The sequence below is a fragment of the Enhydra lutris genome, unplaced genomic scaffold (assembly GCF_002288905.1).
Source record: "Enhydra lutris kenyoni isolate GAN:26980312 unplaced genomic scaffold, ASM228890v2 scaffoldscaffold10, whole genome shotgun sequence".
Taxonomy (NCBI): Eukaryota; Metazoa; Chordata; class Mammalia; order Carnivora; family Mustelidae; genus Enhydra; species Enhydra lutris.
The window spans coordinates 42,325,301-42,350,192 of record NW_019154094.1 but is presented as its reverse complement, the minus strand read 5'-3'; the positions used below and the strand labels follow the sequence as shown (position 1 = coordinate 42,350,192).

Below are 24,892 nucleotides of genomic sequence, written 5' to 3'. Positions count from 1 at the left end.
TTTTTTTTAAGGATTTTATTTATTTATTTGAGAGAGAGCTAGGGAAAGCACGAGCCAGGTAAAGGGCAGAGGGAGAAGCAGACTCCCCACTGAGCAAGAATCCTGATGCAGGACTCGATCCCACAACCCTGGGATCATGAACTGAGCCGAAGACAGCTGCATAACCAACTGAGCCACCCAGACACTCCCCCGTGAGGTGTTTTAATCTTACTGATTTTATCCAACAGATATTCGCTGATTGGCCTACCTTGTACCAGGCTAATGCCAGACTGACCTTGAAGAAGTGAGGAGTCCATAGTCCTTGCTCTTCAAGTCTAGATGCATTCAGGATTGAGGTGTGTATCTGGAAATACAATAACGGAGAACAGGGAGCAAGAAGGTGGAAGAATGGTGGGGGGGTCCCACAGGACACAAGAGGCGTATGCCGAGTCTTGAGGGGAGAATGGGTGTTTGCTGAGTAGACAGGCTGGAAAAGTCTTGCATGAAGAGAGCATATGCACTGAGGAGTGAAATAATGTGGTGTTAAAATGTGTGATTCGGTGTGCTTGAAGCATGAGGTGAAAGACTTGCGAGGAGCTGGGAATGGACGCATCGAGGGAGGTCACTGCACTGCAGTCCACCTTTGTAACTAGCCAGCTGCCAGCGCCAGGCTGCTCAGACTGCCTGGGGAGGACAGGGGAACCAGGTTTTCTGTGTTTTGTTTTTTTTCTGCCAGCTTTTATAAAATGCAATAAAACTCAGTAACTAAAACTATGAAAAAATAAACCCTCATTTTTTAAAATTAAGATTTAAATTAAATCTTAAATAAAGAGGCATTAAATTGCTCTGTCAAACTGTTTTGAAAGTTTCGCAATGTTCACTCTCCATTTCCGTATCTATCTCTTATGGATAGTAGCAACCAGTTCTAGAACCCATCCATGGGCCTGGATGCTGGGAATTTTGCCACCGATGGCTGTAAATGCAAGTCAAAGTATACACCTCTGGGACTGTCCACACAGATAATGGCCACACAGAGGCCACATTGCAAGTGACACAGCATCATTTCGGGGAAGTTATAAAGTACTCATACCTTCCTTGACAGCTGTACTGTTTGAATCTGGCTAAGTCACTTATATTATATTATATTATATTATATTATATTAGTTATATATTAGTTGTATATTATGTTATATTATATTATATTATATTATATTATTTAAAAGATTTTATTTACTTGGGAGGAGAAAGAGAGAGAGCATGAGCAAGAGGAAGCACAGAGGGAGAAGCAGCATTCACGCTGATCAGGGAGCCAGACTTGGGGCTTGATCCCAGGACTCTAGGATTGTGACCTGAGTGGAAGGCACACGCCTAACTGAGCCACCCAGTCACCCCTAAATCACTATATTTTATTTATTTATTTTTAAGATTATTTATTTATTTATTTATCTGACAGAGAGAGAGAGAGATCACAAGTAGGTGGAGAGGTAGGCAGAGACAGAGAGAGGAGGAAGTAGGCTCCCTGCTGAGCAGAGAGCCCGGTGTGGGACTTGATCCTAGGACCCCGAGATCATGACCTGAGCCGAAGGTAGAGGCTTAATCCAATGAGCCACCCAGGTGCCCCTAAATCACTATATATATATATTTTTAAGATTTTATTTATTTATTTGATAGAGATCACAAGTAGGCAGAGAGGCAGGCAGAGGGAGAGGGGGGAAGCAGGCTCCCCGCTGAGCAGAGAGCCTGATGGGGGCTCAATCGCAGGACCCTGAGATCATGACCTGAGCCGAAGGCAGAGGCTTAACCCACTGAGCCACCCAGGCGCCCCTAAATCACTATATTTTAAAATAGAAAACTCTCCTCCTCAAAATAAAATGAAGTATCTTAAGGGAGGTAATTTTTTTTTTCCTCTTTGATAAAAACAAGGGTTTTCAACCTTGACTGCGTTTTAGAATCACCTCAGACTCTATAAAAATGATGCTGATCCTGGGTCCCACCTCCTTGGATTAGTTTGATGCCACCTCAGCATCAGGATTTTTAAAAAGTCCACGTTGAGTCTAATGTGCAGCCAACTTTCTCCCATAGGGGACATGCTAATGACTCATCATGTTTTCTGATTGAGACCTGATGTCAAAGAACAGCACAGTAATTATATGCTAAAACTATCATTTGAATTTGAATGTGGTGCTTAAAAATATTAAGATTGTTTGAAATGTAATAATCTAGTGTATCATAGATTCTATCAGAGCTTCTTCTGACCCTCCCTGCCAAATACGATTATTTTAATTATGGTTGATGGTATATATGTCTTTCAGTATAGCTTATTCAGTATCCAGAATACATAACCTAGTGTTAATACCCTTATAAATTTTTTTTAAGATTTTATTTATTTTATTTGACAGATAGAGATCACAAGTAGGCAGAGAGGCAGGCAGAGAGAGAGAGAGAGAGAGAGAGAGAGAGAGAGAGAGAGGAGGAAGCAGGCTCCCCGCCGAGCAGAGAGCCCGATGCGGGGCTCGATCCCAGGATCCTGGGATCATGACCTGAGCTGAAGGCAGAGGCTTTAACCCACTGAGCCACCCAGGCGTCCCAATACCTTTATAAATTAAAGCTCGTGAAATCTTGAGTTGTCTGCTTCACCTGCTCCTATCCAGTGATGGTGGTGGTATTGGGTGTTTTATTAATCTCCTAATAAGATATGATTAGAACAACTTGCCATGAATGTCTAACATCTGAAGTGCAATTATTGCTGGATTTTAAAAATCGAATTCCTTGAAATTATTTGTTCAACTCTTTTTTTTTTTTTTTTTTTTTTAATTTGTTCAACTCTTACTTGAGAGTATTAAAATTTCAGGTCTTGGTCTACTCGATGCCACTGCTTAATATTTTCTAGATCTCCCAATAGCATACAGTAATACCAATATACAAACACTTCCTGTGGTGAATTATTGGTCTATTTATGATGCCAAAAGCTAGCTACAGTCTGCAAAAATAAAATGATTTTTCCCCTCTGTTTGCTGGTGTGCTCTTCATGTGCTAAAGGCTCTGAACATTCAGTGATTTACTCATTCAGTAAACAGCTTTTGGGTGCCTACTTGTGCTAGATACTGGAGATACGCAGTTTAAGGCTCTTAAAGGAACAGGATAGGAACAGCACAGCAGCATACTACTAACCATTAATACATAGATGGAACAGCTTTCACACATGCAAAGTGAAAATATTTTTATTCTCCCCCTCACCCCATCATTTCAAATAGGCATTTGGTTTTGGATATACCTTTCTTACTTGCTTAAACTTCTCTCTCTGTTTTCTCTTTTCTCCCTCCTGGTTTTGTTGTTGTTGTTGTTGTTTTGAAAAGTTATTAGGGCGGAAAATACCCCAAAAGTAGTTCTACTGACTGTTTTGGGGTCCTGGGCCAGTCATTTAATCCCTCTGTTGTAAAAAGATGATACCATCTCTGCCCTGTTCATGTGAGTTGTCATGAAGATTATGAGAGAAGTTATATGTAACATTAACATCAAAATTGGAAATACACAGTTCAAGTATAAATGGACCTTGTAAAACAATTTTTAAAAGAAAGAAAAAAGAAACCTTACATAGATGTGCGGTGTATGTACCACAGCAAAAAACAGTGTGTTTCTGGACCCTGACAGCAAAGATACACCAAAAAGTTAAATTCTATGGAAGTTTGCTTCCATGATGGATTTTTTACTTTTTACTCAGCTCCCGAAAAAGAAACTTCCTGGGTTTTCTTTCTCCTCCTACGGTTCTGCAGTGGCAAGGCTGTTTCCTGTCGAGAGCAGCTCTGTCGCAGCCCCTCTGCACAGACTCTCCACCTCCTCTTTCTCTTTCTTTCAAACACTTAATACATTTAGAGACTGATCTTGTGCAGAAAATATCCCTGACATTTGAAGAGCTCCAGGGATTCAGTGAGCATGCTCCGTGCTCCCTCCCGCTGGGAAGAGGAAGCTCGTTTACATACGAGTCATACCAGGCATAGCCAGCATGTCAGCGCAGTTAACTTGCAGCGGGCTGTGAGGAAAGCAAGCGCGGCTTTGTCCTAGGAAATGTGCTTCGTGTTTTGCTTTTTTCACTCCTTTTTTATTTCGAAGAAAGATTCGTAAAGACTTCTGAAACGTTTTTAAGTGCTCGATTGAGGATACAAAACATACACTGTCTACAAATAAGCCCTTGAAGGGTTTTTGTGTGAGTTTGATTTTTCGTGTGTGTGTTTTTTTTCCTTTTTCTTTTTCTTTCTTTTTTTTTTTTTTTTTTAAACTTTTACATACTTTGTTTTGATCATCTGAGGCTGGGCCTCACAGTCTTTGTGAAGTTTGAGAAGAGCCAGGAGCTACTCAGTAATAATTGATTTTTTGAAACGTACTCTTTTGGGGCAAAAGCAAAGAGCTGGTTTTCTGTGTGAGCCCAATAAATGCTATTTATGAAGATGGACCTGTTGAACTACCAGTACTTGGACAAGATGAACAACAATATCGGCATTCTCTGCTACGAAGGTAAAGGTTCCGTTCTAGAAATTGCTCTTCTCTTGCTTTTGTCAAGGCCACTCCTCCTTTAGGGTTCTGAATGCCTTCTGTGTGTTTTGTTCTCTTTCTTGAGATTTCAGGGTGCTTTGAAAGGCTAATGTTGATTATGTACTATTTTCAGTACAAAGTTTGTTGTTTGTATCTTAGCCTTCAGGGTTACAGTGGGGGAGGGAAGGCAGTGAAATATAAACTGTTAAAAAGTTTCCTTTTTGCTTGCAACATATTAACTCTTCACATTTTTAACTCTTGATAATATGATTATTTTTTAATTCTGTTGGTGTTCTCTTTAGAGGAAGAACTTCTAGGACCAGGAAAAGTTAAACATGTTGGTTTTTCCCCTCCTGCTTTGATACTTATTTTAAACATGCACTATCTACAGTATTCATGTTGTATTCCAATCAGTACTTGGGATTTTCATGTAGAGGGGAACAGAAAGTTACAGTAAGTTTTTGTTTTCAGGAGTGATTGTCCCAAACAATGAAGAATTTTTCTGTTCAGTTTGGGGGACTGAAAGGGCACCCATGTCACAAAGCACAGGCTGGCTCTTTGTCTGATTTCCCATTTCCTGTACAGCTCTGAGAGAGTTCTGACATTGAAGGATGTTCCCTCCACACTCCAGTCCCTTGTGGAAGTGATTGCACAACACACCAACCAGAAAGCTAAATTGAAAGAAAGGAAGAACGAAAAAAAGAAAGAAAGGAACCTACTCTGAATTCGTATTATTACCTCCTGCTATAACCAGGAGGTGTTTCTCCACTGCCTTGTAGCATTTCGAACTGTTAGTAGTTAGAAGAGAAAAAGCAACTTCTTAATCTGTTGGAAACATTATCTACGTGCAATTTGAAAAAGTGGTAATGGCCTGGGTTTGAGTGGCCGGAGAGGCATCTCCAGGGGAATTTAGCTTGGCAGGAGGAGTGTTTTTTGTTGTAACCACATACAAATCGAGGAGGAGACATCTCCTTTTTGATTCAGTAGAACCAGTTTCCATGTTTTCTCTTAATAGTGAACTGAACGTTTCTTTTGAAAAAGAAAACATTGAAGAAACTTGCATGTAAAATTTCAGGCCTGTTGCCTAATCAATTGGAAACTTACCCTTTCCCCTTCAAGGAAAATGAAATCTCATTCATACTGTGTTGTTTTTTTTTTTTTTAAACTCTGGATAAGGATTTCATACTTAATATTTTTTTTTGAAAGGTATATATATTTTTTAAACTCCTGCTTGTTTCACTGATGAGAATTATGGTGGATGGCTTTCTTTGAATCTGCTGCTTTAAGTATATCATCTTCTGAAGTCACTCATCTTAAAGGCAGACTTCTTCAGGATGGTGACTGGGCAGCAGCAAGTAACTGGGCTTGTTTCTTGTGAAATTAACATACTGCAGTTTTAAAAAACATTTCTTTCTTCACTGAATAAGAAATCACAGACTTTTAAGGCAATATCTGTTGGCTTGTCTTTGTCATTGTGTAATATGATATTTTTCAAAACAAAACAAAACGTAATTATCAGCCCAACTGAGGAATAGACGGACTGCAAGGAAATTGATACCACATTAATTTTGTATGTTTCCAGTTGAGGGTGGTGAGGAAAAGCTTATGGAAAGCTCGTCCAGGTTGATTTGTTGTTTTGTAGTCTGTAATATACTTGAGAGTAGTCTGCTTTGTAGTCTCCCTCTTTATTTGGGGGAAGAAACTTTGATTTTGAAAGTTGAGTAGATATGTAGGATGATTTGCTGTAGTCTGTTTGGTTTAAACATCTGCTGCTCTTTTCCTTGCTATGAAAGTTAACATTATTTTAACACCAAAATAAATACACAGGAAATTAAGAAAAGCGCAGCAAAACTTGAGTGGTGTTTTTAGTGGGTTGTTTATGCCCTGGTGGTTTTCTTAGTATAAACACTGCACACATCTGTTCTGAACTCAAAGGGCTGTTTTGAGGATGGGCATAAATCTCAGATGGGAATTTTTTTTTTTTTTTTGGTAAGAAAAGTTGGAACCATTACTGTTCCTTTAAATCCAGTTCTCTGGAAGTATTCGTATTAAGCATAGCAGCTCACCAGCATTCCAGGGAAGTTATTTGGAAAATGGAATGTACAGTTGGTAGGCAGCATTTAATTTCACTTAGGGCACAGGCAGGCTTTATTTACATCTCTTTAAGAATAAGGGACAATTTAATTATCTGAAGTTTTAGTTTTAACAATGAAGATGTTGATGGTTATTCTTACTCTCCAGGTTAGTTATACCATATTCCCTGGTTCTGTTGTTCACAGCTCTACTCTGCCAAATAAACCATGTGTCTGCACTGTCATTCTTCAGCCTCTCTGGCAACATATACACAAATAGATCTTTTTAAGCCAGTTATCTTGCAGCATACAAGGCCTTCCTAAAGTCCTACATTTAGAGCAACTCTAAATGGTTCAGATACGGACTCTGCTTGGTGACTGCTCTCTGGCATCGGACTTTCCCCATACTAGTCTGTAAGCATAATTGAAAAAGAAAATAAAGGAAAAAATTAACTGCAAATAGGCTTGGGGTGGGATCCATTGGGTAGGAGAAGGAGATTGGCAAAGGTCAGAAAGAATCTCAGTTTGGCTAATTTCTGGAAACCCATCACTTTCATTGGTAATGAGCAAATTAGCAGAACTCTGCTTGTGTTAATGAGTCTGTTCAAAAAACCTCATGGTTTATTACCACAACCCTCAACAGTCAACCAGCTCATCGTTCATGACCATACTGCATGTTCTTGTTATACCCATTTGAACCCCAGTTTTGCCTCTATCTTCATGAAAAGGTCATAGACCAACCTCAGCCTTCATTTTTCCCCTGTGAACTCCTGAGCATACTCCGCCAGTAGGCTGAAAGCCTCCTGGAGGCAGGGCATTCTGCCTTGGTCACCACTGGATCCTGGAATCCTGCCACGGTGCCTGATTTGGCTCCCAGAAAGTGGCTGACTAAAAAAAACCCCATGAAATCTCTCCGATAGCAGTGTAGTCACTACTGTATAATTTAGTGTATATTTATATAATTATATAATTTAGTATATATACATCTTGTATTCTCTATCTAATTATTGTAGAGCTGTACAGGACCTTAGGTAGATCTTAGACATTTGACTCCCCCCCCCACCCCCCGGAAACCAGAGAGGTAAATTGTCTGTTCAAGTTGATTCAGAAAGTTTGTAGCAGAAATGAGCTCTTGTGAGGACTGAGTGGTTTTCATTAGTCTCTGATTTTTCTGTAGCATTACTGCCTCTCCACAATCATTTTATGTCTTGTCTCCTTAGTTATTAGCTTGTCAGTGATAGGGACTGTGCTCGGTCTTGGGGACCCTTCCAGCATGGGGTGGCAGGGGACATCTGAGATTACAGTGTACAGTGAGCCTGTCCTGGAGTCCTCATTGCCCTGAAGCCAGTTGCTGGTCTAGATTCCCAGGCTTTTGTGATGTCAGGAAAGAGAGTAATGAGAACTCTAGGTGACCAGCCTTGTTGGAATTTGTTCTCCTTGCTGCTCTGGCACTTAGGTTTGCTTTACTTTTTTTCTGATTGTGCAGAGGAGGAGGCCCTGTGTAATGCCAGTTCACAAAGAGTGTTTTCCCAAGGGAGTAGAGAACTGGTTAGACCATTGATTTTTCTCAAGATGGCTGATGGTTCTATTTACATAATTACGTGGTGCTGAAAACATAGGTCCTAATAAATGTGCTCATGGTTGGCCGTGGCTTTAAGCTGCTGTTAGTGATACTTTAATTATGGGTTAAGAGCCATTAGTGTGTAATTTGGTAGAAGAATTCTCCCCTTTTAATTTAATAGTGCGATTTATATTGGGAGAAAGTAAGAATAAATTGCATATTGTGATCATCTGAAAGCTTAAGAGGAGAGTATTCTAAGTTCCTCACATTTTGAGCTACTCATTGTTTTAGAACATAATTACACTTATTTCATCACAGGGTACACTTAAAATTAATTTTCTGGAATTGAAAGGAAAATGCAGACGAGTTGTTGAGTGAGACTTTTTCAGAATTAGGAGTAAGGTTGGGTGACGGGATTCCTTTTGTTTTCTGCCAGTCTAACCAGCAAGCAGTTTAGTGTTCTTTGTCTAATGAGTTCAGAGGCATCAAGGAAACTTAGAGCATTGGGTACTATTAAGGTGAAAAGGCCACAGAGCAGAGCCATTTGAACCCGCCTCTGTTCCAGCCCTGTGTATCAAGTGACCAGCTCTTGATCCAGGGGTGTATTCTGAAGTCGAACATCTGCAACTATTTTGCTGTGGAAATTCATTTACTTTAGAATTTTGTTTGCAGGAGAGAGAGGTGAAGGGGAGGAGTTGGGGGGGGAGAGGAAGGGGAAAATTGGGGGGGAGAGGAAGGGGGGGGGGGGGGGGGGGGGGGGAGGGGCAGTTTTTGGGGGAGAGGAATGGGAGGTGGTTGGGAGAGAGGCTGAGAGGAGTTTGATTAGTAAAACATGCCTAGGTGAGCCCAGGAGATCTCCTGCAAGAGATCCAGCCAGTTTGTATTTCTTCTAATTACAGTTTGTGAAGGGAAGGTGTGATTATATCCTCCTTCCTTCCAGCTCCCCTCCCTTGTTTCTCTGCCCTCTTCTGGAAAGATTATTTTACTTGGCTGTTTATCTCTTGGAGCTTACACATGGCTTTGTTTTGGAAGGCAGATTTCTCTTCCTTCCTTCCTCCTTTCCTTCCCTATTGTCTGCATGGCCTTCTATTCTTAGGGTGTTGGGATTTGTTGCTGTGAAGATTTTTTTAAACACGCTATAAGATACAAAAAATACCCCGCAGCTTGTGAGAAGATTCAAAACCTCTCAATATAGCCTTGTTCCGCTCAATTGTGAGGATGTTGCAGAAAACTTGGTTTTGTCTGAAGAAATTAGATCCAGACTTCGCACTTTTGCATATATACAAATGTATAAAACCGGTCTAACCAGGGGTCGTTTCTGGCTCTGTTTTATCTCCGCATCTGACATTTATTCAACGACTGTGTTTAGAGGTGCCTCCGTGTCGTGTCGGATATTGAGTTTGTTAGCGGCATCCCTGCCAGGCTCCTCAGCATCAGTTTGTGCTATAGAATAGTCCCTCTCCCGCATGCTTTTACTTTTAAGTAATCCCTACACCCAAGGTGGGGCTTGAACTCACAACCCTGAGATCAAGAGGCGCGCAATCCCTCTTTTATTTCTTAATGAACTCATGTGTCAGCCCCCTATCCCTCCCCTCAAAGAAACCCCAACCATGGACGCTTAATTTTTAAAAGCAGAGTCTGAAAATGATTTTACTTTTTCCATTTGTTTTCTCTTTGCCTTCCTAAATGTTACATGTTCTGCTAAGTTCTAAGGAATTCTTTCTGTCAGTTTGCTTTGTTATCTTGCCTTCTTTTTTTCCTTTTTTTTTTTTTTTTTAAAGAATACTGTAGATTGTTACAATTTCAGGGTATTGTGTACAGAATGTGTTTAAATCCTAACAATGCAAATTACTACTAGGTGAAAGGTTATTTACCCTAAATAAAGTAGAAAATCTGTTCTTAAAGTTACCTTTAATTTGTGGCTAATTTATATGATCTTTCTGAACTCTTAATAACTTGTTTGTTAACAAAGAAGTCTGTAAACATAACAAACTGAAATATATTTAGTAAGTCATCACAGAAAACTCAGTCCTGTCCTTTTCCCACCCAGTATCCATTCTCTTAAAGGTATATGGAATGCATGTGCTGTGCTGGAATATATTAAGTCTTGGGTTGTCCCTCTCTCTTGCAACACTTTTTATTATGAAATATGCCATATGTACATAAACATGCATAAAACACACGTGTGGTTTGAAAACAAACAACCTTATGATCACCGCCAGGTCAGGAAATAATTCACCTCTTTCAAGTATTCTCTCCTTGTCAAATTCCTCCTCGCCCCAAGAGGTCATCACAATTATAATATGTCTTTTCTTCCTATCTCTACTACCTTTATGTGCAATTCTAAACAAATTAACTTAGTCTTGTGTGTTTTTCCTTTCCTTTCCTTTTTTTTTTTTTAGCCCAATTGAAATTATTTCCTATGCCCTCTTTTGTGTCTTGCTTGAGGTTTTTTATAGTGGAGATGTCCCTGTCTTTTCCATGTGAAGCCAGCTTATCTTCAAGTGTGGGAATCTTGGCTGTGGAACATATGCAGACGCCCCAGCGTCCTTCTCTTTCACTTGCTGCTCACTGTCTACTAAACATAGCTGGTGATGCTTTGGTCCAAACTTTTTTTTTCAGTCAGTGTTTTGTTCACAGTCTTCCTCACCTGTTGAAAGCCTTCTACCCTGCAGGTCATAATGGGAACTTGTATGTCTGAGAAACTCTGCAGTTTGGGAGAGTGCAAAGTGGGGGATGCTCGAGGAGATACATAGCTTAATTAGGGTCTGAACAAGGGCTTTCGTTCTGCATTAATAAGCAATTTGGTTAAAGGCTGAGACTTGCTACAAGTCAACTTTGTTACAGTGCCAGATTTCTTTGGATGTTAATCCAGGGACTTTTAGATTCACAGAAAAAGCTTAAGTTGTTCCAGTATTCAAACAATACTCTACATTGTAGAGAGGTGGCTGTCTGAGGGCAACAAAGATTTGAAACAATCATCTGCATTATGCACCATCTAAAATTATGAATGAAAAAGAATCATCCATATGTATGGCTCTTGATTTTTATTTTATATCTGCTTTGCATGAAAATAGCTGCCTGTTAATTGTTTTTGGCTAATGATTCGATTTTAATAGAGTGAATTCCAGAATTTAATGATTTGTTGCAGATGCATTCTGCCAAGCAATTTAGCAAAGTTGTTTACACTACCCCAAATCCAGCTGGACAGAGCGAGCCAATGCTTCTTCCCTGATAACAGTTCAGGGAGTGATGAGTGCAAATTTCTGGACCTTTTTTTTTCCCCTTTGAAAACAAACACGTCTTCCGTTATATGGCAGCACTGTTAGAGTGGCAGGGGATTAATTTAAAATTTTATTTTAATGTCAGCAGCTCTTTCCGGTACCCATTTTCTCCCATTCTTACTATGTGTGTCCTTTTAAATGATTATTTTTTTCTGATGAGCAACTGATAAACTGTTGGCTGACCTCACAGAAAACTCTTGTTTTATTTCTCTGCTGAAAAGTTATGACCTCTTTGCCGGTGCTTAAAATCACCCATGAGAGGGCTTTGAGTAGCTTTCTTAAAGGAATATCCAGTAGCGGCTGTACCAGGCTCTAAGTTCTGTTGGGCAGAGGGCAAAAGAGATGGAAAATAGTAGTCCTTCTCAGGATAAAACCTATAAAAAGTTTTCCAGCACTGCTCTACTGGATTCAGAATCGGTAACAATGACCACTAGTTTCTGGAGACCACGATGGGAGCCCTTTTTCTCTGAGAGGCTTTATACTGGTGAAAGATGGCTGATTTGGGGAGGGAGGACTGGAGTAGAGTTCTAGAACCGACAGCAGACATCGGACATTGCTCTTGGTGTCCAGCAATAAATGTATGCACATACACACTCACTTGGTTCTATATTTTGTCCAACACAGATTGGGAGAGGGCCTTGTAGAGCCGGAAGAACTCTTGTGTATCCTTTAAGGAGAAGATAGAAGAACCACCACATCTGGCTTTTCCACCTTCAGACTCTTCTGAATCCACCTCCATCCTTCTTCCCCTTCCCTTAGGCTCACTGAAAGGCTAATTCTTCTATTGGTGCTCATAGATACCAGCCCTTCTGGCCTCAGGGACTTCTCCATGATCTGCTTCTGATTTCCCCTTCTTCCTCTCCTGGTTCTTTCTCTTTATCATGTGCTTAAGCATACAAGTTTTCCCCAACTTTAAAACAAAACCAGACTCATCCCTAAATCTTACCCACCCTCTTGCCTCCCACCCCTGCTGCAGTATTAGACTCTTATCTTTGCCATCCAAGTTTTTAGAAGAATGGGGTCAACTTGTTTCTACTTCCTTCTGTCCAGTCTCTCCTCAGTCCACTGTCATCTCACATCATCTCATTTCTGCTCCCACAGTTCCACTTAAGATTTCTGGACGAAGCCCCTAATTGATATCCTAGTGGAAAGTTCAGTGGACACTTTTCAGTCCTTACCTAGTTAAATCTCCTAATACCATTTGGTGTTGACTCCTTCCAAAATCTTAAACTTCTTATATCCCTTGGCTTAAATACTCTTTGAATATGCACTCCATTGGGAATTGAGCGCTGGTGAGCATATGGTGAGCAAAATGTACAGGGGCTTTGTGGAGCTCCTGGTGTTGGTAGGAGGGTATGAAAGAGTGAGGCAGGCTGATAAACATTAAAGACAAATAAGCTGTGGATACAGCTTGAGAACAGATTGGAAGGGAAGAAGGAGAGAATGTAGAAATAGAGAGTGTGAATGTGCTGCACTGGTTTAGGCAAGAGATGGTAGTCACTCAGATTGTGGTGGCGGTCATGGAAAAGGAGAGGAGTAGAAGAAAAATTTAGAGAGAAGACTGACAGTACATGGGCAGAGGCTGGAGTAGGGGATGAGAGAGAAGACATAGAAGACATGGAGAGTGCCTCCTAGGTTTCTAGCTTGTCCAGGTGAGTGGAAGGAAGTTTCTGCCCTTTACAGAGATGGGAAATACAGAGAGAGGACTGGGTTCTGGGATGAGATGATGAGTTTAGTTTCAGATATGTTGAGTTTGAAGGATCTTTAAAATTTCGAAGAAGAGCTAAATATTATAGGATTGGATATATGGGTCTAGAGCTCAGACAAGAGGCCATTGCTGGTGATACTAGTTTGGGAGAGAGAATAAGTGAAGCTCTGGGTAAGAATGGTCACTGGGGAACAAAGAACAGAATGAGGAGTTGAAGAGGTACTAGGAACTCTTCTCTTAGGTCTCTGTCAGTTTTCTTCTTTATTCCTAAAATAACCCCACAACTGACCCCGCCTCTAATCTTGTTCTCTTATAAGCCTTTATCCATAGTATTACCAGAGTGCCATCCCTTATTTACTGTTACAGCCCTATTTTTTATTATTCCTTCACCCATACCCTGTAGCCCAGATACATCAAACTACAGTTCACAGACAGCTGAGCGTTAGAGGTGCCTATCCACCCCTCCCTTTACTGCCCCCACTTCGTGTACTTGAAAACATGTGTATAACTTCTGACTTCCCAAAAACTTAACTACTAATAGCTTACTGTTGATTGGAAGCCTTACTGATAATATAACAAAAAGAGTGATTCATGTATGTTTTGTATATCCTGTGTATTATATACTATATTCTCACAATAAAGTCAGCTAGAGAAAAGCAAATGTTAATAAGAAAATTGTAAGGAAGAGGAAGTACATTTACAGTACTGTACTGTATTTACTGGAAGAAAATTGCATGCAAGGGGACCTGAGCAGTTCAAACCCATGTTGTTCAAGGGTCAGCTGTATTTGAACCATTGCCTCTCTCTGAAATCCGTGTCCCCTGCCCTTTCTCTTGACTTCTCTTAGTCCCTCAAGTGCAGAGGCTCCTCGAAAGTGACCCTCCTCACTCCTGCCTTTTTAGCTGAATTAGGTGTTTGGTTTGTAGTTTCTCGTGGCATGCCAAGCATGCTTTTGTCAGAATTTATTTCACTGTGTTATATACTCCTCAGTCTGCCTTTCTGTAAGCTCTGGGAGGGCTAGGACTTTTGTCTTTCATCTCTTTGTTCTTAGCACCAAGCACCGTGGTGTCTGCTTAGGTATGAATCTACTCCAGGGTCTTTTTGTTAAAGAAAGAAACATTGATGGGGCGCCTGGGTGGCTCAGTGGGCTAAAGCCTCTGCCTTCGGCTCAGGTCATGATCCCGTCATGATCCCGGAGTCTTGGGATCTAGCCCCGAGGCGGGGCTCTCTGCTCAGCGAGGAGCCTGCTTCCTCCTATCTCTCTGCCTGCTTCTCTGCCTATTTGTGATCTCTGTCTGTCAAATGAATAAATAAAATCTTAAAAAAAAAAAAGTAAAAAGAAACATTGAAATTGTGTGGTTAACCCAGGGATTGTCAGTTATTTGGTAACACAAGAAAGTTAGTTAACTCTTAGAATGTCCTTAGAGGAAGGAATGGCAGCTGGCAAAGGAGAGGGGAAGAAAGAAAACTGTTTAAGGCTGTTTCTATAGAGAAACTTAACAAGTGGACTAGTTGGTTGTAAATAATTGCCCCCGTTCTTTTTGTTTTCTAATTACTGCACTCTGGATTGTCTATTAACTAACTGAACATTTATGGGAAAATATTTAATACTTAATACTTTAAATATTTAAATATTTATTAAATATTAATATTAAATATTAAATATTTAAAATACTTTAATAATAATTTAATATTTAATTGTGTGCCAGGCACTGGTTTATGTGCTGGGGACTTAGCTCTTAACAAAACAAACAGCAGTATCCCTGGGTTTTTGGAGTCTACGTTCTAGCAAGAGAGATGGACTGTGAACAGGTACATAAATAAAGAAGATAATTACAGATTTTGAAGTGTCATTATTAACAGGTTGATGTCTGTTAGCTGATTTACTATTTAGAATAGTTGCATCCATACCTAAAAAGTGACTGCTTTTATTTTTAAGCTTCAAGCTTCAAAGTACAGATTTGAGTAGATGATTTATTTCCCTCATGGTGTTGTGAAGGATTTAAAGTACATCAGAGAAACTTTTGGAGAATTTCCTTTGGAATATGAGAAGTCAGGTTTTTTACCTTTTTTTTTTTTTTTTTAAAGATTTTTTTTTTTTTTTTGAAAGAGAAAGGGAGGGGGGGGGGAAAAAAAGGGGGGGGGGGGGGGTGGGAGAGAGAGAAGCAGGCTTCCCACTGAGCAGGGAGCCCGATGTAGGGCTTGAACCCAGATCTTGGGATCATGACCTGAACTGAAGACAGACACTTAATGACTGAGCCACCCAGGCACCCCTTTTACTTTTTTTTTTTCCTATGGTCAAAGAATCAGACTGCTTCACTCCATCATACCTGGCTTTTATATTGGGACCTAACATTTATTGTAGCATTATCACCTTTTCCTTTTCCTTTTCCTTTTTTTTAAAAATAAGGTTTTATTTATTTGACAGAGAGAACAGTGAGAGAGTGAACACAAGCAGGGGAAGTAGGAGACGGAGAAGCAGGCTCTCCGCTGAGCAGGGAGCCTGATGCAGGGCTCAGTCCCAGGACGCCGAGATCATGACCCGAGCTGAAGGCAGATGCTTTATGACTGAGCCACCCAGGGCCCCCCCCTTTTCCATTCATTCATTCATTCATTCATTCATTCATTTTTAAAAGATTTTATTTTTTTATTTGACAGAGAGATAGAGAGCACAAGTAGGCAGAGTGGCAGGCAGAGGGAAAGGGAGAAGCAGGCTCTCTACTGAGCAGGGAACCTGATGTGGGGCTTGATCCTAGGACCCTGATGACCTGAGCCAAAGGCGGATGCTTAACTGACTGAGCCAACCAGGCGCCCCTCTTTTTTTTTTTTTTTTTTTTTAATTAACAAAGGTCAAATTATTTGTTTGCGTTCTTAGAAGAATTGAATATATTTAGAATAAAAAAAGTCAGTGAATGTTGGGGCACCTGGGGTGCCTTGGTGGGTGGCTCAGTTGGTTAATCTCCATCTCTTGATTTTGGCTCAGTTCATGATTTCAGGGTCATGAGATCAAGCCCCATGTCATGCTGAGTGTGGATCTTGCTCAAGATTCTCTCCCCTTCCCTCTGTCCCTCCTAGTTCCCTCTCTCCCTCCTCTAAAAAAAAAAAAAAAAGGAAAAAAGAAAAAAAAAATCAGTGAGTTTTAAAAAGGCTCAGGAAATCAATTTATATGCTCTTCTTAAAGGACTCTGGTCAGACCTTTAAAGTTATTGCCCTGAATAGAATAGATCTTACAGTACCCTAGGGGGAGATTTTTATTGTGAGCTCTTACTTTGTGAAAAGCGTATTTGGGGAGGACTAGATAAAAATGCAAGCCTTGGGCTTCATATGGATAAAGGACTACTGGGGTGTTCTACCTGTTTGATTTTTGTTTCTCTTACTTTGTTTTTATTGAGGCATAATTGATGATGGTGCAATCTTCAGGGCATGGCTTATAATGATTTTTCTCTGTTTATAACTTTTGTAAGAACAAACCAAGTCAAGATACAGAACATATCTATCACCCCAGAGTATTCCTTTATGCTTCCTTGGATAGGCCATACACATCCCCCAACGATAACCGCTATTTTGACTTCTGTAGTTATAGATTAGTTTTGTCTACTCTTGAGCTTCATATAAGTAGAATCATTTGATTTCAACTTTTTGTGCTCAACATGTTTTTGAGTGCCATGTTGTATGGATCAGTGATTTGTTCTTTGTATTGCTGGGCTGTAGTCCATCGTAGGAGTATGTTACAATCTGCCTATCTAGTCTAAGGTTGAGGGACATTTGTGTTGTTTCCAGTTTTTAACTATTATGAATAAAATTGCTTTAAATGAATAAAATTGCTTCAAACATTTTTTATGGCAAAATACACATATGCTAAAATTTATTATCTTAACCATTTTTAGCAGTATAGCTCTTAAATTCATTCACTTGGTGGTACAACCTCTGAATATTTTTGTTCAAGCGTTTTTGGGGACAAATGCACTCCTTTCTCTTGGATACATACGTGTGGACCTGCTGGGTCATTGGTATGTTTCACTTTCTTCTTCTTCTTCTTTTTTTTTTTTTTTTTTAAAGATTTTATTTATTTATTTGACAGAGAGACAGATCACAAGTAGGCAGAGAGGAAGGCAGAGAGAGAGAGAGGGAAGCAGGTTCCCTGCTGAGCAGAGAGCCTGATGTGGGACTCGATCCCAGGACCCTGGAATCATGACCTGAGCCTAAGGCAGAGGCTTTAACCCACTGAGCCACCCAGGGACCCCTCTTCTTCTTCTTTCTTCTTCTTTCTTCTTCTTCTCCTTCTTCTTCTTCCTCTTCCTCTTCCTCCTCTTCTTCTTCCTCCTCTTCTTCCTGTTCTTCTTCTTCCTCTTCTTCCTCCTCTTCTTCTTCCTCTTCCTCTTCCTCTTCTTATTCTTATTTTTTTAGAAACTCTCATCTGTTTTCCAAAGTGGTTGTACCATCCTGTTCTCCTACCAGTGTTGTATAATGGTTCCAGGAACTATACATCCTCACTGATACTTTGTGTAGCTGGTCTTATAAAATTTTAGTCATGCTGGAGGTCTCTGGACAATATTAAAGTGTTTTTCATTGTTAACTTAAAATGCGTTACTTGTGGGAATACTTGGTATGACACTGCTGTTTGGTATTTTGTGCGAAAAGACGTATTCTTTACTTTCGATGGGTTGATCATCTAAAAGGCTAGAATCTGTGTGTTCCTTGTCAAATTACAAGCAGAGGTAGTGATTTTGGTATTGTCAAAAAAAGGGTTGTTTTTCCAAACCGGTAAATCCAAGCCGTGGAAACCAGCAGGCAGCCAGATTGAGGGATGTGAACAAACACCAACGTGGCACAGGGGACTCTTTTTTGGGGAACATTTTCCTTTAGTGTAGTGTTGCTTTGCCTTATTTTGTATTTAGTAATGATTCACCCAACCACTGGCCTGTTAAAGTAAAGCTCAGAGATTAAGCTCTCCTCGCTCCAGTTTGATTTCTCTTCTGGTTTGCACAGCCATTCCCTCTGGTAGGTTCTTTTAATTTCCCAATTTGGAATGCCCTTCCTGCTTCTTTCCAGCTAGATGAATTCTATATACCCTTCAGGGTGTGGCTCATCCTCCTTCTGTGAAACTTTATCTAAAACTTTTTTAAAGGCAGGAATTGTACTGTGTGTAACCTTTTAAGTCCTCAATGTCTAACAAGATGCCTCGTCTTCTTTCATGTATGACAATGTTTATATCCCCCTCTTGTGAAGGGTTTATAGCCTGTAATATTCATTTGGCAGTTATATCACCTTGTATTTTGTTATCTTTAATGTAAATAGAGTATGACATTAAAAGCAAACAAATGTAACAACTTATATATCTGAATAAGTAAGGTGTTCAAACTTGTCTTCAAAATAATTACCTTGGAAAATTACACATTTAACCTAACGTTATGGTGATCTCATTCTCAGAACATTGCTGTTTTTTTTTTTTTTTAAGAAGTTGCCTTTAAGGTCTGAGGTACATTCTTTTGACTGTTTTATATGGTGGCTAGTGATTGTATATATATTGTGTATACATTGTATATACATGTATATATACATGTTTAAGTATTACATATTATATATTCCATATATATAGGACACTTGTAGAGTGCTGTTTGCCAGGCACAATTCTGTGTAGGTATGCCTATAAAATGATGAACTCTTTTTTTCCTGTTACTCTAAAGCCAGTTCCACAAGTACAGCTGGAAAATACCTTTTTTTTTTTTAAAAAGATTTTATTTATTTATTTGACAGAGATCACCAGTAGGCAGAGAGGCAGGCAGAGAGAGAGAAAGGGAAGCAAGGCTCCCTGCTGAGCAGAGAGCCTGATGCAGGGCTCGATCCCCATGATCTGAGCTGAAGGCAGAGTCTTTAACCCACTGAGCCACCCAGGCGCCCCAGGAAAATACCTTAAAAAAAAAAAAAAGATTTTATTTATTTATTTGACAGAGAGAGATACAGGTAGGCAGAGAGGCAGGCAGAGAGGGGGAAGCAGGCTCCCCGCTGAGCAGAGAGCCTGATGTGGGGCTTGATCCCAGGACCCTGAGATCATGACCTGAGCCAAAGGCAGAGCTTTATCCCACTGAGCCACCCAGGCGCCCCTGAAAAATACCTTTTAATCAGTGACCATTTTCTTTGGAATAGGTAGGTTTGCATCATTCTAGAATGACGCTTTGAAAAATGACAAGACTCAATTGTATGTTTAACAAAAACTTTCAAATTCACTTTCACTGCCATCTAGATAGGAAATCATCACATCTAAAGTGCAAGTTACTTGAGGGCATGGAGAACACCATCTTTGTTGTATCCTTCTGCCAGTAGCATTTCTCATTGTTTGTGACCATGGCAGGCACTAAGTAAATGTGTGATAATTCAAGATCATAGAGCCCTTATGCTAGAGGGCTGAGATAATTTAATTGTTATCAAATAACAGTTGGGTCTGTTGGGTAGACCAGCAATCTCTGGCTTTGACTTTATCGTGTTCCACTTTGCTCACTGATTTGTATGTCACACAGTACAGTGGCTGTTTGTGACCTTCTAGCAACCCGTTTTTCACTTCACTTTGTGGAAGATGGGAATGCCACTTAATTTGTCTGTAAGTGATTTTTCTGTAGCAGGACTCTTCCATTCCCTTTAAAGAGGTGGGATCATCACAGCTCATAGCTGTCATAGTGGTGTTTAGAGTACAGCTTGGGAAGTATGCATGGCACCTTAAAATACTTATTACTGCCTTGTTAATGTTATGAAATCTCCAGCTATGCTAGATTTTACATGTCATGGCGAAACAAAACTTCAGGTTCCTGCCTTTCCCAGGTCTTATCTTTTAATTAATAAGAGGGGAACAAGAGAACCCCTGGTAACATGAAAGACACTTAAACACTCATTCACCCATATGAGGGCTCCTGTTGCTTTGATTTTGTGTCGTATGTGTGTAGGGCTTTCTCTTTCTTTCTTTGCACATTTTGTGTGTGTGTATTCAGAATTTCCCTGCCACGTTTGATTTACCTCATTTTAGTTACCACTGCAGCTGTGACAGTTGGTTAACTAATTCTTATAATGCCCAGGGTTTACTGAGAATCTTGGAAAAATACAAAGTTGCCCTATTTACTCGCCTCATTGTTGGTTCTGTTTCTGCTATAGTTGGTTTTTTAAAGAAAAGATTTTTTTTATTTATTTGTCAGAGAGAGAGAGAGAGAGAGCGAGTGCACAAGCAGGCAGAGTGTCAGGTAGAGGCAGAGAGAGAAGCAGGCTCCCCACTGAGTAAGGATTCCTGACGCTGTACTCGATCCCAGGACTCTGGGATCATGACCTGAGCGGAAAGCAGTGGCTTAACCAAAACCAACTGAACCACCCAGGCATCCTCCTGCTATAGTTTTTTTAAAAGACGATAGTTATTTTAAAACCTAGGATTTTTAAACAGCTTTGCTGAGATGCAGTTCACATAACCACAAAATTTACCCCTGTAAAATGTTATAGCTCACCGATTTTAGTATATTCACAGTTGGGCAACCATTGCCATGATCTAAGTTGAGAATATTTTCATTACCCTCCAAAGAAACCTTGTACCTATTAGTAGTCACTCTCCATCCCTCTCTTACCAGGCCCTAGTAACCCCCAAGTCTACTTTCTGTCTCTATAGATCTGCTTATTCTGAACATTTCATATAAATGGAATCATATAGTATATGGTCTTTTGTGACTGGCTTTTTTCATGTAGCATGATAAAGGTTCATTGTCTTGGAGCATGTATCAGTCAGTACTCCATTCCTTTTGATTGCTGAATACAGTCCCTTGTATGGGTATACCACGTTTTATTTATCTAAACAATAGTATTTTTTAAGAAGCAATAATAGAGGGATGCCTGGGTGGCTCAGTCGATTGAGTGTCCAACTCTTGGATTCAGCTCCGGTCCTGATCTCATGACTTGTGGGATTGAGCCCTGCATCGGGCTCCACACTCCACAGGAGTCTGCTTGGATATCCTCTCCCTCTGCCCCTTCCCCTGCTCACGTACTCTCTTTCTCTCTCCTCTCAAATAAATAAGTCTGTTAAAAAAAAAAAAAATACACACACACACACGCGCGCGCGCGTAATAGCTCCTGGGTGAAGGTTGGACTGAACAGTATACTGACTACAACACCTTCTTCACTCTTCTTCAGCTATGAAAAAGCAAGAGAAAACATGCCATTTTATTTGCTGATTAGCATATGAACCCCAGCAAGGTGTCATGGTCCCAGCCCAGGAATATAACTTCTCTAGTGCAATAGCATGGTTTATTTTGAGTATCTGAGTGATAATTTCTGCTGCTTACAGGTAGGCTGACAATCTCTGGCTTTGTCTTTACTCCATTTGGCTTTGTTCCCCTATTTATATGTTGCACAGAGCCATAACTGTTTGTGAATTGCTCTGGAGTAATTTACACTTTAGATGTGGTGATTTTGTGTTTATGTATGAAGTTTTATATATACGTTTCTGTGTGTATGGCAGTGAAATTGGCTTTTTTATTTCAGATCTGTAATTTCACATGGCTATCTATGGATACATATCTATACTTAGGAAATTATATTATATAAAATAGAAACTCATTATATATAAATTTAAAAATATGTATCTATGTCCATATCTCTGTCTGTATGGCTATAAATGGATAGGTGGTCTTTGACATTTTCAAGACTGTACTTTGAAAGACTTCAGAACCAAATGTCATTCAACCTAAACTCATAATGGGTTATAAACTAAGTGTTCTGTAATTTTGTTCTACGTTGTCATGGGGTCAGATAAGATAAGACTGCCAAATGCTAGCAATCCTACTTAGAAGGCCTGCTTGTAGGATTTGAAGGAAATGTATGGCCTCAGATGAATGATCTGACACACATGGCAACATGCAGTTCTCCTGAGTGCACCCTTCTGTCAGAAAGTAGCATTTGGGAAACAATCTGGGACAAAAGGAAAAGCCTCTGGTACTTCTGAAGTTTTGAAGAGAGAACCCTTTAGAAGTCAGCACGTGATTTTTTTCCCTAAATTATTACTTTATTTCTTAATTAGTTTTACTTTATTTCTTATGCTGTAAGTATTTACAGAATGAAGTGAAATGTTTTCCAAGCAGATCCACCAGAGGATTTTGATTTCTCCCTCCACTGACACCATTCATGCTGAGCAGGTCTTAATGCCGTCCTCAGTTTACCTGCTGTGACCTCTCAGAGAGTGATCACAGTGCTTTTGTAGCTGGCCTCAGTTTAAACATTGAGGAGCTAGTTGGAAGAAGGCGAGCCGTTTCCTGCTGAGCAAGTTAAGGCTAGTTGCTGGGGTTAAAGTAGAAGTTTCTCTTTGCTCCCTTTCCTTCCCCTTTTGTTTTTCTAGGCTTTGAGAAATTTACAAACTGATGATCAGAAGAATCTGTATGGCTTTTATCGACTATCTTGAAGCTTTTATTGCATAGTTCAAAGCTTTTGTGGGGATGAGTTATTTTGTCATGCAAAAGACATATAGGAAGTATATGGCAGAATACACATTAAAGAGAGTATAAGGGAACAGGTGTTTGGTATGCCCATTTTACATGTAAGGAAACTGAGGCACCAGTGAGGGTCATTTAACTTAAACATTCTAACATCTGAAGAAGTGAACATTAAAAACAGTGAGAGAAATATGTCTTTGAAAACAGAGATGAGCTCTCCTGAAGGCTATGTTTAGCTCTTTTACATGTTATTGTTGGCTGGTGGTAATGGAGAGAGCCTAAACTCTATTCTCTGAACCCCAGCTGTTCAGAAATTTCCTGACTGGATGCTTGAGGATTCAGATACTCGCGGTCATCAGTTTTTCCCTTCCACCAATTCCTGCTGCAACGTCCCTTAGGCTGTTGGAAATGTTCGATTGATCATAGTATTGCTTAATCATATCATTGATCAGCTTTGAGAGTGAAGGGGCACAAGAGAAGATTCAAGCAAAATGTAGGAACCCCCCTGGGGAGCATGCTGGACTTAAAATTTTTAGGGTTCCTCACTTTTTCATTAGGACTGGGGTCAGGCCTAGGAATATTCATTTTATTTTACTTTATTATTTTTTTTTTAAAGATTTATTTATTTGAGAGAGGGAGAATGTGCATGTGTGTGACTGGGGCAGGGTGCAGAGGGAGAGAATCTTCAACCAGATTCCCCACTGAGCGTGGGACCTGACTTGGTACTCATCTCACAATCCACCCATGAGATCATGACCAGAGCTGAAACCCGGAGTCAGACACTTAGCTGACAGAGCCACCAAGGCGCTCCTGCGTTTTAAATAAGCGTCTCCGGTGATTCCGATGCATCTGGTCCAGGGATCACACTTCTAAAAGCCTTGTGCTAAGTGAAGAATAGGAGGGACTGAATGAGAAACAAAAAGGAGAATTAACATGAATTGATAAAAGTAAACTGAGAACCATTGCTGCTCCAAATAGGAGCTCAGTAGATCAAGATTGTACTTAAGTGAAAGTTAATTTATTTCCAAATTTCCAGTAATAGCATTTGTCACATAGAGTCAGCTTCATCTCAGTAGTCCTAGAAATATTCATTAGCAATTTACAGAAAATCCCGAGATTAAAAAATGCAATTTCTCTTCTGTATACAACACCTGTTTTTAACTCTTTGCTAAAACAAAAACCTTTACTGCTTCTGCTTTGTGGATTCTTTCTTCTTTTCCTTCCAGCAAGTCTGCAGTGCCTTGATATTATCCCAGTAGATAATCTGCTGTCTCAGTGAGGAAACTTGATGATGTGTGGGCTGATGTGGAAGCTAGGATTTGGATATGTCTGAGGTGATGTCACTTTCTCCATCTGGGATTATCACCTCTGTGCTTTCAGCCACATTGGGGATCCGTAATAGGTCTAATGTGAGCATCTTCAATAAATGCCCATCCACCTTTGGCAAGAAAGATAGAAACTTCAGCCATGTAAGAAATTTGCTGAACTACTGAGCGCTTAAGTATATGGGCCATCTAGAGCCTGAATAGCCCTGAGTGAGTATAAGAAACTGCGAGAGTCTCAGTCCTCGGTTTTCAGTGGAACAGATGGAAGCCTCTCAATTACATGAGCTCACATCTGTCTCTCTGATTTGACTGGGTCTGTGCCATAATGTGCTCTGGAATTACTGATTCTGTAATCCTGAGAAAGCATGGTTGAAGTGAGATTGACAGAGACCTAGACCCTGAAGGTTAATGGCACAGAGAGAATGTGGACCCTGGAGAACTAATAGTGAAATATAAATGCCACTGGTTGCAACCACTCATCCATTTTATTTGCCAAAAATCTAATATAGTCTAGTAGGCCCCAAATTAAAATGTTTCAGTTTTGTTTTATTTCTTCGTTGGTCTAATTCCCGTTGACCTTGTGTCAAGGCTAAAACAATTTAGGAGCATTCTAGCATGGGAGCAGTTTTAACAATCATTGTCAGCATGGTTTTAAAGAAAATAGGTTGGCAAGATGCATGTACGTTCTGCAGTCTGTTAATAGCATGACATTATATTTCTTTATTTTGTAAAACCATTAGAACAAGGCTTTGGGAGGATGGATTGAATTTCTAAAATGGCAGAATGTCTGTGGTGAACATCACTGTTATTTATTTTCCTGGAGTTTGCTACCCCGGTGGGTATTTAGTAATAGCTGGGTCCTTGTCATTCAGCATAGATTGGCTTATTACTAAACAGGGTGGAGGGGCCGCCTGGGTGGCTCAGTCGGTTAAGCATCGGCTTTCAGTTCAGGCCATGATCTCAGAGTCCTGGGGTCAA

The 24,892-nt window shown here is 40.1% G+C and overlaps 1 protein-coding gene across 3 annotated transcripts in view; it reads left to right on the top strand.

Moving 5' to 3' along the window:
* Positions 1-24,892, top strand: part of LOC111143855 (vestigial like family member 4) — a 159,230-nt gene that overhangs the window by 70,523 nt on the left and 63,815 nt on the right. Inside the window, exon 1 of one of the 3 annotated variants that reach the window (XM_022497814.1) lies at positions 3,994-4,491. The exons of the other annotated variants lie outside the window; for them this stretch is intronic. Within the exon in view, the coding sequence (XP_022353522.1) occupies positions 4,410-4,491 (82 nt within the window). The 5' untranslated portion in view covers positions 3,994-4,409. Of the gene's footprint in view, positions 1-3,993; positions 4,492-24,892 lie in introns of those variants that run through there. 3 annotated transcript variants of the gene reach the window in all.